The 13,917-nt window shown below is 35.0% G+C and overlaps 1 protein-coding gene across 1 annotated transcript; it reads left to right on the forward strand.

Annotated features, from left to right (window-relative positions):
• Positions 1–1,745: 1,745 nt before the first annotated feature.
• LOC111902260 (diacylglycerol kinase 1) lies at positions 1,746–5,815 on the forward strand. Its single transcript, XM_023898109.3, has 8 exons — positions 1,746–2,057; positions 2,731–4,009; positions 4,088–4,454; positions 4,545–4,621; positions 4,765–4,884; positions 4,969–5,133; positions 5,200–5,337; positions 5,438–5,815. The coding sequence occupies exons 2-8, from the start codon at positions 2,888–2,890 to the stop codon at positions 5,585–5,587; spliced, it is 2,139 nt and encodes a 712-aa protein (XP_023753877.1). The 5' UTR covers positions 1,746–2,057; positions 2,731–2,887; the 3' UTR covers positions 5,588–5,815.
• The last annotated feature ends 8,102 nt before the right edge of the window (positions 5,816–13,917 follow it).

A 13,917-nucleotide genomic window follows, 5' to 3' on the forward strand; every position in this document is an offset into this window, starting at 1 on the left:
ACTCCTTTGTGTGTTCCTACACATCACTGGTAGCAAGGAGGAATGATGGCAAAAACAACAAGGTCGAAGGGGGAGGCAGGAGGAAGTAGAGACAGTAGTTGGTGGCGAGGAGCTGCTCTGGTAGCCCCCTCGTCGATTCTTTCTTCTTTTTCTGGCAACATATCTCAAAGATGGAGGCAAAGAGAGACAGATCGGAGAAACACAACAGGTAAAGGGTGTTTGGCTGTTTCTGTTCGACCGGAAGGAAGAGAGACGAGAAAGAGAAGGGTCGCCGCCCTTTTCTTGTTGCTGGAGGATCATCCACCTCCGGTGATTAAGCTAATTAATTGCTATTTAGTGCCACTTATGCTTCCACATCAGCAAAACCTGTAGAATCCGGTGAAAAAGACCTAATGTGTACATATTAATAAAGTATAAATGTTTATTTTACTAAAAAAAAGAATAAGGACTAAATGTGTACAATTCAAAAAGTATCTTATCCTATCAACTCATTTTCCCTAAAAGAAATTTCGTATATGACCGGTATACCGGGTATAACCGGTCACAAGGATTGCATTGTTACAAAAAATAAAGTATAAGAGTTTATTTTACAAGAAAAAAAGAATAAGGACTAAATGTGTACATTTCAAAAAGTATCTTACCCTATCAAGTCATTTTCCCAAGTTAATACATAAAAAGTTCATTCATACCTGGAATGGATGTTACAGAGAGAAAGAGAGGTAGCAGGGCCGGCTCAACCCGTTTGGGGGCTCAAAACGACCCAAAAAATTTGGGGCCCTTTGATATTTGGTTAAATTCCTTTTAATCTTGAAAATTAGTTTTTATTTTTTCATGTTGTAATTAATCAAACTTAAATGGTTTTAACGAACTAAAACATAACATACATGAGAGATAATTAAAGTAATTAAAAAGAAATAGTTGAGTTATGATCCTATTACTCCTCGTTTGATAGAGAGAATACGGGGTATGATATATTTTTCAGTGAAATTTGAAAACAATTTCATGACATTTGACTACAAGTCTAAAATACAATCATATGACAAATAAATAATTTTGGTGATCTTTGATTAAGCTTTATATTTATATTCATTTTTTAGGTTTTTCTTGAAGATTGTAGCAAATTATTATCCTTGTTTTGAATATTAATTGTTGAGTTTTTTAGTTTCGAAAAATATTTATTAATTCATAAACGGTTAATAGGTTAACCGAATAACCTAACCGGGAAAATAGGTTAACTGAAAGCCGATTAACCGACTTTTTCGATTTAGGTTTATGTTTAAGAAATTAACGAACCGATCGTTTTGGTTAACTTTCCAAAATGTGATTTCGGTTTGGTTAACCACCCATAAACATCCCTAATTATGAAAAAAATTGAAAATAAATTAGACCAAACTCGTAACAAAAGGAAAAGTTATTAGTCTAAACTTTCTTACCAAACTGACATAAACCATTTATAATGTTTTGTCCCTTAAATGTTTCGGAGTTAATATTCATATTTAAAAAAAAATCCTTTTTATTGAAATAATATAACTAATTGGTTACTTTTACTTAATTTCTCTGTATTGCATTTTCTCTCATACTTCGTAAAGGTGCAGGGCTGTAGGCACATCACGTGCGATCCTTGTTGACTGGTTTTCGTCGTTTTCAAAAAAAAAAAATTAAAAGAAAAAAAAATACTAATCCTCGTACGAGGTGGGCCATTGTCTGCTTTTTCATGCCACGCATACATTTATTTTCTGTCTCGCCGGGGAGAACAAATTACAAACCGGAAGGAATCTTGTTTTTCCCTGTGATAACCATTTCCAGAGAAATTCAGAAAAGACCCACCAACAAAAACGCGTACATACCATACCATTCAATTCAATGTATATATTGCCAAATTCCAAAGCTCCATGGATCTACAAAATTCCTGGTTTTTCTGGCGAATAAAATCAATACACATTCATTCGTTTTTGCATTTGTTGTTTGCGTGATTCGGGATGCTCGTTTCTGTTTTAGGGTTTTTCTGTTCGTTCCTCGAATCCACATCTTTCGTTTTTGGGTCACAAACACACTCTGTAAGTATATCGCTGTTTGTTGATTTCGGATTGCTCGTATTGCCCTCCCTCGTTTCCCCCAAAATCTACATTCTAATTTGTCATGAATGTCGTTAATATTGTGTGTTAAAAACGTTTATGTGCTAATACCCTCATCGTCCAAAATATATAGCATCCGTTCATGTGAAAAAAGATGCTAAATGAGTAATAATTGAAACATGCTTCCAATGTGAATGTTTGCAACTATTTCATGTAGAATCCATTTGATTATTGGCTGAAATTTATGCGGTGAATCGATTGATGATGTTTTTACTATTTGGATTATCATCTTCTACCTTTGTTTTTGGGCATGCTAGTTTTGATTTCTGCTAGAAATTAGGAAGATAGATAACTAGTTGTTATTAAAGTAGCACTTTTGCTTGATTTCAATTGGAAGTGTGGTTTCTTGCAAGTATCTCAACTCACATGAACATCTTGATCATAATAGCTCCCTCCAGCCCACGAAAATTATAAAGTTTTCCTTTTCACGACATCCATGAAAATTGCTGAAATTACCTATCTACCCTTTCCATATTTAGATTCTAGTATCTAATATGCTATTAGTTTTACTCCACAAGACTTTTATTTTGTCATTTTTAAACTAGTTAACATATTTATTTGATAAACTATCACCCAATCTCTTGTTCTTTTGTAGGTGATGCTTCTATGTTCTTGAGTTCTTCCCCAAGTCCTGCCTGAAGCATTCAAGATGACTTCATGTTGACTTCTCTACATCTTTATTGGTCATATGTAGGACCTTTTAGGAATAGGAGTTAGAAATTCATAGAATGCAGAATACAAAAACATAAAGAATGGATGAGGATAGAGATGATTACATCCTTCCAGCTGCATGGATGAACAAGAGTCCATCAGAACTAGCAGAATCAAATCTCTTCATAATCTCTTGTTTTATAGCAGGCCTAATTGGCATCCTAACAATCGTCTACACAGCCTTTCAATGGAGAAGAAACATCAGCCTTAGTTGGACAAAAGCCATTGCAGGGACAAAAAAAGATCCAAAATCAATCATAGATCTTGTCTCCCCTCATACATGGTATCTAGAAGCCATAGCTCGTGGAAAAAGCTTAAACTGTTGCGTATGTCTAAAATCAATGTCACCTTCTCAACCCCTTGGACCAATGGTGTCTTCAGGAAGCTTCATCCATAGATGTAGCATATGTGGTGCATTAGCTCACCTCAATTGTTCAGCAAATGCTCATAAAGATTGTAAATGTGTGTCCATGGTGGGATCTGACCATGTTTTACACCAATGGGCTATAAGGTGGACTGAGGTGATAGATCAACCAGAGGGGACATCTTTTTGTACATATTGTGAAGAGCCATGTAGTGCTTCTTTCCTTGGTGGATCACCTATATGGTGTTGTTTATGGTGTCAAAGATTAATCCATGTTGATTGTCATAGCAGCATGTATCGTGAAACAGGTGATATTTGTGACATGGGTCCTTTTAAAAGATTGATTTTATCCCCTCTTTATGTTAAAAGACTTAGTCGATCTTCATCTGGTGGAATCTTGAGTTCCATTACTTATGGAGCCAATGAGATTGCTTCTTCTGTTCGTGCAAGTATCACAAGTCAAAGTAAGAAAAACAAAGGGAATTTCAATCGAGTGAATTTAGATAAAGATAAAGGTATAGGAGAATCGTCTACAGAAAGTACACCAGATGGGAATAATGATGTTAAAGATGATAGTGTTGGTGGGAGTAGTAATAGTACTGACATGGTCAACAAAAAGTTGACTTTCAGGAAAGATCAGAGAGATGAATCCCAAAAGGTCCAAATGATGCAGAGATATGAGCTTGTGAACTTGCGTCCTGATGCAAGACCACTTCTTGTTTTCATCAACAAAAAAAGTGGAGCTAAACGTGGTGATTCAATCAGACTAAGAATGAATATTCTTTTGAACCCTGTTCAGGTTCATAGCTTCATATCGATTGATTCTTGATTTATCTTTTGACCAAAATTGCTAAAATCTTGATGAAACTTTTTGTAGATATTTGAGTTGAGTTCAACAGAAGGGCCAGAAGTTGGTCTATATCTATTCAGAAGAGTACCTCATTTCAGGATTCTTGTATGTGGAGGAGATGGAACAGCAGGGTGGGTATTGGATGCAATCGAGAAGCAAAATTACGTTTCACCCCCTCCTGTAGCCATTCTACCTGCTGGAACTGGGAACGACTTGGCTAGGGTTTTGAATTGGGGTGGTGGTTTGGGATCTGTAGAGAGACAAGGAGGACTTTGCATGATGCTGCAACACATGGAGCATGCTGCAGTTACTGTTCTTGATAGGTGGAAGATTTCTATTGCTAATCATAGGGGTCGACCTCTTCGTGCCCCAAAATTTATGAATAATTATCTCGGTATGCTTAATTGCTTTCATTTTCACATATATTTTACCAGTTTATGTTGCGATAATTGATCTTAATGAGTTGATCGTTGTACGTTTTCAGGGGTTGGATGTGACGCAAAGGTTGCTCTTGATATCCACAATTTGAGGGAAGAGAATCCAGAGAAATTCTATAACCAGGTGATAATATTGTTGTTATTTCCCCTTTTTCTTTTGAAATTATAAGATAGATGATGAAGAACAGAAATTAGGGTTTAATGATAGTAATTCATGATTCGTATCAATAGTTGTGATTAACGAGTGAGTTTTGGGGGTGATTACAGTTTATGAATAAAGTTCTATACGCAAGAGAAGGTGCGAGGAGTATGATGGATAGAACACTTGCGGATTATCCATGGCAAGTTCGGGTGGTTGTAGATGGAGTTGATGTTGAGGTTCCGGAGGTTAGTCCGAAGTTTTTCACTTCAATTTCTTGAATTTTTGGTACATTTTATTTTATTATTTTTTATTTTTTTTTTAAAATTTAGGATGCGGAAGGGGTGCTTATTGCAAATATTGGGAGTTATATGGGAGGTGTAGACTTGTGGCAAAATGAAAACGAAAGCAATGATAATTTTGATCCTCAGTCTATGCATGATAAAATGTTGGAAGTTGTGAGCATATCAGGAACTTGGCATCTCGGAAAGCTTCAGGTTTATTATAATTATAATTATAATTATAATGTATAAAAAACATTTGAAAAATGAAATTGTTATTAGGTTGGGCTTTCTCGAGCACGAAGGCTCGCACAAGGAAAGTTGATAAAGATTCAGCTTCTTGCACCATTGCCTGTTCAAATTGATGGAGAGCCATGGTTGCAGTCCCCATGCACATTGACCATTGCACACCATGGACAGGTGGCATCTCTTTCTCTTTCTCTTTCTCTCTCTATTTTTATCAATTGCTTTTCTTAAACATGTCATCTAATAATGTGATAATTGTGTATATATGTTTCAGGCTTTCATGCTGAAAAGAACATCAGAGGAACCACTTGGTCATGCTGCTGGGATTGTTGCTGATGTGCTGGAGAATGCAGAAACGAATCTTGTGATAAATGCATCTCAGAAGCGAGCTTTACTTCATGCAATGGCACTTAGACTGTCGTAGCACCACCATCAACCACCCTAAAAAGACTTCCTTTCACTTGTAGCAAACGGGATTTTTGGAAAACTGAATTCTGCTTTGAATTTGGGACAGAATGTAGAGACCAAACAACTTACGTATCTGACTTGTATAAACTAGTGTTATACCGTGAGTTGTTTGGATATGTGGCTTTGAATAATTCATAATCATACGCTTACATTTTAAAAGGTGCCTATTAAATTATTCTATAAATTTTTCTAGTAGAAACTCAAACTAATTTTAACTGCAGATAGAAGTATAATATCGGGCCACTTAGTGGTAATATAATGAAAACATCATTTCATGTATCGGCGTTATTGGTAAATCTTAACAAATGGTTGTGTCTATAGATCCTTCAACCTAGGATAAATCTTAACAAATGATGTTCCGAATAAAGACAATTATAAAGTCTATTATCAGACATAGTTTCAATCACTTGATAAATACATATAGTCAAGATAATTTTTTTTTTCATGTGTATCTACCGGATGAAAGTGTGATATCATTTGGTCTTTCGATTAATCGAATAATTTGAGCATATAACAGAGCCAGAGAACATTGACTAGTTGGTAAACTGAATGTGATGATCTTACTTGAGTTTCAGGTCGAGAAACTTATAATTGAACTAATATAAGTCTGAAGTTCAATTGATGTCAAACACGACATGTCATTAAATATTACAAGCTAATATGTGTTTTGTAGAGATAAACATTCATATGTAATTAATACCGCTAGACACTTACCATTATATGTAGAGTTTATATATTTTGTCTCTTGCACAAATATAAGTTTGTTTGATTTATATAATGTAACTATATTTGGTCACACACAAACAAAAATTAATTAAACAAATAATATTTATGTGTAATATATATTATTAATCAATTAAATCAATAATAACTAAAAGGTTTATTTATTATTTATTATTTAAAAGAAACAAATGGTTTGTTTATTAAAATAAATAAAGAGTTTATTTATTTTTGAGAAAATGACAAAAATAGCCAATTATACTAATTGCATTACAAAAATAGCCAAAAAAAATCGGGATTACAAAAATAGCCACCCATTTCGCAGGTGAGAAGGCCCCATCTGCGAAATGGGCATCTCATCTGCGAATGTACAAGTGCCTGAAGCACAGTTGTGCTTCAGGCACTTGTACTTTCGCAGGTGAGAATTTTTTTTTTTTTTTAATATTTTTCGGTATAAATAGGGGTAATTTCGCAGATGGAATAGGTCCCATCTGCGAAATCCTCTGATCCTATCTGCGAAATGCTGATTTTTTTTTTTTTTTTTTTTTTTTTTTTTTTTTTTTTTTTTAAGGTTGACTACGAAATGAATTGGTTTGACTGCGAAATGGGCTTTGCTATATAAAAATTTTTGTAGAAAAAATATCATTTTGGTTGTTATTTGGTTTGTGATATACTCTCTATCTCTACAATTTGCTCAAAAAATGATTGAATATTTGGTTTGTCTTGTAACCGGTGGGAGATGGCAAGTTAATGGAACTAATCTGGAATACATATGTCCACAGGGAGGTATTTCTGAATTTGCTTTGATATTTTCTGAGTATATTAGTTATAGTGATTTTGTATCTATGGTAAGAAGCAAAATTGGTTTGTTAGACAAATATAGAATTAGTCTTCGTTTCCACCATCCTGAATTAAATTATTATATAGCTATAGTTGAAGACGTGGATGTTAGAATGTTGATAAACGTAATCAAATGTAGTGGAGGAAGGGCTGTGAAAGTGTTTGTGGTGGTTGATGAAGTTGAGGAGGTTAATGGGGGCGGTGAAATTGGAAACGAACTTGTTGGTAATTTATGCAGTTTTAAAGGGAGCAACGATCCGATAGGTACTTTCAATACTCCTAGTGTACCTCAGTTTCACAGTGTTGCTGAAAATGTTAATGTTAGTTATTCACCTATTCAATATGTGGATCCCGAGAATTACAAGTATGTTGGTGATGATGATGTTGGTACATATCTTAATCATGTTGGTGGTCGTTGTGATGATGTTGCCGAACAAGAAGTTAAACTTATGAATAGGCGTGTGGTAGATAAAACTAAAAAGAAAAAAAATTCAACTCAAAAAAATGAAAAAAATCATGTTTACGGGCATTATGTTGATGTTGGTGATGTATGTTTAGATATAACCGAGCTACAAAGTAATTCCGATAGAGATGAGTTGGGTGATGAAGTTAAAACTAAGTATCCCGATAACCTTTTTTACGGTATGCCCCCTGTACCAACATGGCCAGTTGATAATAATGAAGATATCCCAACACAGATGGTAGACATTAATCTTCAAAAGATTCAATGTGAGAGTATATTTAAAAACAAAGAACTTTTAAAGCGGTGTATTGGTAAAAAATGTCTTCGAGAAGGTTTCCAGACGAGGACAAGTAGATCCACCAAATCAAGGTATGAAGCTGTGTGTGTTTCGAAAAATTGTTCTTGGTTACTAAGAGCAAAAGCAATTAAAAATACTGATGGACTTTTCCAAGTGAATAAATTTGTTGATGTACACACATGTTCTTCAACATTGTTGCAACCTAATCATCGACAAGCAAACAAATATGTTTTGGGTGAATATGTTGCTGATGTTTTGGCTGAAGACTATAGTAGAGTTTATCGGGGAAAAGAAATTGTTAATGATATGAATGCTCAATTGAATATCAATATCTCATACCATCAGGCATGGCGTGCGAAACAATATGCATTGTTGTCGTTAAGGGGTACGAAAGAGGATTCTTTTACCAAACTTCCGGCGTATTGTCACAACTTGGCCAAACATAATCCGGGTACTGTCACACATATTAAAACAGATGCTGATGATCGGTTTGAGTTTTTGTACGTCGCACTCGGTTGCTCGGTTAGTATTATCATGTTCTAATTTTTTTTTAATATTTATTTTGGTGTATTTGAATAGATATACAATGTATTGTAGGTACGAGCTTTTGTCAATTTTTGTAAGCCGACCCTAGTAGTAGATGGAGCTCACCTAAAGGGCGAGTTCAAAGGTACCATGCTACTTGCAGTTACTAAGGACGGACAAAATCAAATATTACCGGTTGCATATGGTATATGCAAAAATGAGTGTACTGATTCTTGGACATGGTTTTTTCAAAAACTACGTGATTGCATAGGAAATATGCAGGAGCTTACAATTATATCTGATAGGTCTCCATCTATAGCAACATCCGTTGCCAACATTTTTCCTCACGCTCATCATGGAATATGTGGTGTCCATTTGTATTTCAACATAGTATCTAGATTCGGCAAGAGTAAGACGGTTAAAGGAATTTTTTGGGAGGCGTGTAGGGCGTACACAGTTGATGCTTTTGATGCTGCCATGGATGTTATGAAAAAGACAAAAGAACCAGTATGGGAGTACTTAAAAAGTATAAATCCAGAAACCTGGTCAAGGGCACATTTTAAAGGGAACCGATACAATCTTATGTCGTCCAACAGTGCGGAGTCTATAAATGCATTATCTAGACACGCACGTAAGGTGCCAATACTTATGTTGATTGATTTTTTTCGTGCTACAATGCAACAATGGTGGTTTCAAAGACGTAACTTTGCAGGTATTACGTAAATTTGTAATATTAATGTTTTATTAGTTTCGATGTTATTGATTTTAACTTCTTCATTTTGGCTGTTTTTTTAGCGGAAGCAACAACAACCCTTACCCCTTGGGCGGATGAAGTTGTAAAAGAAAACAAGAAAAATTTTACCAAATGGGATGTTCGCATGATCTCAAATACGAAATGCGAGGTCAAAAAGGGGGCACAAAATGTGATTGTTGATTTTCAACATATGACATGTACATGTAGGCATTGGCAACTTGATGGGATACCTTGTGGTCATGTCATAAGATGTTTAACAGTGAACAATTACCAAGACTGCTCGAGGTTTGCATTAAATGCTTACTTTACCGAAACACTGAGGAAAACGTATGAGGAATCAATAAACCCTCTGCCGAAGCCATCCGAATGGGAGATCCCCGATGATTTGATGATTGTTAAGCCACCTATAATGGATAAACGTCAGCCAGGCAGGCCAAGAAACACAGACCGCATTCCATCCCAAGGCGAGGGTCCAATTATAAAAGAGTGTTCTACATGTGGTCAACTAGGACACACGAGAAATAATTGTACTGGAAGGGCGTCTGGTAGCAGAGCAGGTCACATAATTTCTACTGCAGAAATGGCATATAATATTGGTGGTTCAGCGGGTTGCTCACAAACCCATAACGCTGATTTTGATATAAAACAACCTTGAAATTAAGAGTAATGACGAGTTGTTAGCTTATTATGTATTGTAATATTTTTATTAACTCTTACAAGACATTGCTATGCTTTCATATTTTAGTTAAGTTTGTTGATTATAACAATGAATGAAGCCTTTATATTATAAAATATAGTTTGCAGATTTATTTTAACAGTTACAACATGTTATTTAAAAAAAAACAACAAACGATCCTTTGGCAAGCTAATCTGTTTCATGATAATATTACAACAACTTTATAACTAATTTTTAAACTCAGGGAACTGCAACGGGTACTTCTCTTTCTCCATCGTTATATAGTCATCCCTAATTCTCATTTTGTCTTCGAAACGATCCTTTTTTACCATAATGTGTATCAACTGCTCATCCTTCTCAGCAAGCCGTTTTTCAGTCGTTTTGATTGCCTTCTTACTCTTTTTTATCCAATCTTTATGCTCTTTGATTTTGTTTTTATTGAGGTCAATCCATTCTTCAGCTTGTTTGCATTCCGAACCTATATCATTAGCAAGTTGAGTGAGAAGTCGGGATGACTCTTTGTCCTCTTCTTGTTGTGCTTCAGCCTTCTTTAATTCTTCAAAATTTTCATGTGACATATATGACCCGGCTGAAGAGGGTGTAAAAAAAGGGTCTACCGAATCACAGTAGTAACAATCTACTTCGTTGCATGAGCAAATTTCGAATTTGTGTGAGGAACTCATAATAAAATCGATGTTGTATTAAACTGGAGCAATAAGTGGTATTTATACATACTAGACAGTAATGAGAAGTCCAAGTTTGAAATGACTAGACAGTAATGACAAGTCACTGTAGTAACCTGCACATCCCAGTGGGTCCCTTAAGTGACAAGAGATCAATGACAGTTTGACATGACAAAACACTGCATAAAGCTGAAATTCGTAGTCCAAATATAACCATTTCGCAGTCAAAGTATTATTTCATAGTCTATTTATTTATATAAATAGATGTTTAAGATCTATAAACCAAACACCCAAATCACCTAAACGAAACGAATTCCCATTATTAGAAATGTCGTCGAATGCAGCAAGTTCTTCGAATGAATTACCTGGTTCCAATTCTGAAAGGCCATGGACGACAAACGAGGTGTTACTTCTAACACGGTGCTGGCTAAGTGTTAAGGATGGTGAACCGTTACTTGCTCCCCCGCATTGCCTAATTGGTGATGAATGGAGTCGCATCACATCTTTGTTTAACCATGAGATGGGAGAAGGGCAAAAAAGAGAAAAATCAGATGTTGTTACTAAGTGGACGGATGTAAAGGAGGAAGTGACATGGTTCAATCGAGCATGTAGTTATGCGAAACGTAACAATGTTCGTTGTCGTGACGAAGAAGAGTTCTTGGAAGTTGTTACAGAGTTTTACATCTTTGAGCATGAAGGCAGAGACTTCGAATATGAGGAAGTTTGGAAGGTTGTTAGAGATAAACAGTATTTCAAGTAGACCGCTCTAATTTGTGTTAAGAATAAGCCATGGACTTGTGTTTTACGTTAATGCTTTGTTCGTATTATGTTGTTTTTTTCATGTAATTGTTGTGATGTTTTAATGGTTCATGGAATCTTGTTACTAATGTATTCTAATATATTTTGATAACTAATGCAATGGCCATTTATTAACTCAAGTTAATCATACGAGTTTCTCACATAATAAACTAAAATATATATATATATATATATATATATATATATATATATATATATATATATATATATATATATATATATATATATATTAACTCAACTTAATCATACGAGTTTCTCACATACTAAACTAAAATATATTTTAAACATATGAAACACATACGAATTACATACGAAATACATGAAAATAACCTAGTACTCACATAATAAACTAAAATAGATTTTAAACAAACGAAATACATACGAAATACATAAGAAATACATGAAAATAACCTAGTACATGAAAATAACCTAGTACTGAAATAATAAACTAAAATAGATTTTAAACAAACGGGATATATTTCAAAATATTCCAAGGGGCTTCAAACTGGAATTCCAACCCGTTACTTAATGACTTGTATTCCTCCTTAGCAGCTTCCAAGATGACATCCTCAGTAGCATTTAGACGGGCGTCGTCAATTTTGGTATAAAGATCGTTGAATAATAGAACTTCGGTTTTCATTTCATACCATCTTGCTAAGATGTCTAGTTCGTCACGATCGTTTCTTGTAGCCATTCGGTTTGCAGCATTGAAAATATTTGTTAGACGGCTCCAAAACATTGGATCATTCAACTTGCTTGTCTCGTACACATGAATATAAGCATGTGTAAGAACCAAGAACTCTTCATTGCTCCATGATATAGAAGTCATTTGGATTGAAACAAAGAGGGTAGAATCTAAAAAACAATATTTGAACAACTATATTGGTTAATTTAATAACGTTTTGCGTGTAACTTAGGGTCAATTTATAGTAGTTTCTACACAAAATCGCAGTCCAAACTTCTAATATGTCTGCAATTCATAGTCAAAATTAACTGACGAATGCAGTGTACTATACTTATAACACAACAGATCACTGTTCGAGTTGACAATTCATCCCCGGTTGAATGACAACACAATACATTGCTGTTTGAGTTGACAACTCATTGCACCAGGAAAAGTAAGGAGTCGTTATAAATAGATTTCAATATCCGTTGTAATTGTATTCTATTACTTCCCTCCTTGCAATTATGGACTCACCACGTATATGGAGGAACGCAGAGGAGGTCGCTTTGGTTCAAGCTTGGATTACAACTGTAGAGGTGGATTTTCCACCGGGTCCCCCACAAGTTCGTGCCGGATCATTTTGGTCTCGTGTCTGTCATTTGTTTCACCATTTAATGAACCGCACTCAATATCGAAGAAGAAGAGATGTCAAAGCGAAGTTTCTGGATATGAAAATGAAGGTGAAACAATTTCAACGTATTTATAACGAGTTGGATAACGAACATGCAAATACGGATGAAGACATTCTACGACAGGTGGCTTTGGAACTATACCGCTTTCAATACGATGGTAGCGAGTTTACCCACTTAGATGCATGGAATGTTTTAAAGAATGTCCCTTATTTTTAATATGCATGTTGGTTAAGTTAATTGTTTTTCGTTATTTAAGTTGCTTGTTGTTGTATGTGTCTAGTCGTTACTATTTAATAAACGTCCATTTCTTTTAATGTATGTTGTTCCCTCAATAGCCAATATTTAGAAAGCAATAAAATAAAATCGGGGTACATAAATAACTAACACATAATACGACATAAAAAATAAACTGGGTACATGGATAACTAATACGTAACACAGCAGTAAAATAAAAACAGAGTACATAAAAAACTAATACATAATACTACATAAAACATAAATGTGCTACATGAATAACTACTGCATTGAGGGAGGTAACAGGACCACCGTTTCATTTGGTATTTCCCAATGCTCATATGATGGTATACCATTCACCAACTCAGATCCATATGCAACTCGATACACATAATTAGTGAACTTGTATTCAACCATTCTCTGAATGGACTCAGATGTACGGGTTCTTAGACATGCTATAGCGTGGCCACATGGTATACCGCTTTTTTGCCATTTACCACAACTACATACCCTTCGTTCAAGTTGTACGTTGTTGGTGGCAAAAGTGTCATGGACTTCAAATGTATCCCCATACAAACGTTTTGCATTACAATTGTAAGACTTGCTGAGACTTTTTTGAACCTTACTCTCAACGTAAGGGGTCAACCCACCAGACAACCTCCCTGTAAAATTTGATATTTTAATAAAAATAGCAGCACAATAAAAAAAACAAAACATAACAATCTCCCTTACCAGCCAGTTCGGCCCGCTCAGCATACTTTGATTTTATCGACGTGGTGGTTAACTCAATTATCGTTGTTATAGGAAACTCACGTGAGGATATAATTTGCAAAATTTCAGGGACGTCAATCGATTTAACATTGTAACGTATTTTTGGGAAAAATGCTCTTGTCCATTTTGAAATCGGTATATCGTCAA

The sequence above is a fragment of the Lactuca sativa genome, chromosome 4 (genome assembly GCF_002870075.4).
Source record: "Lactuca sativa cultivar Salinas chromosome 4, Lsat_Salinas_v11, whole genome shotgun sequence".
NCBI lineage: Eukaryota > Viridiplantae > Streptophyta > Magnoliopsida > Asterales > Asteraceae > Lactuca > Lactuca sativa.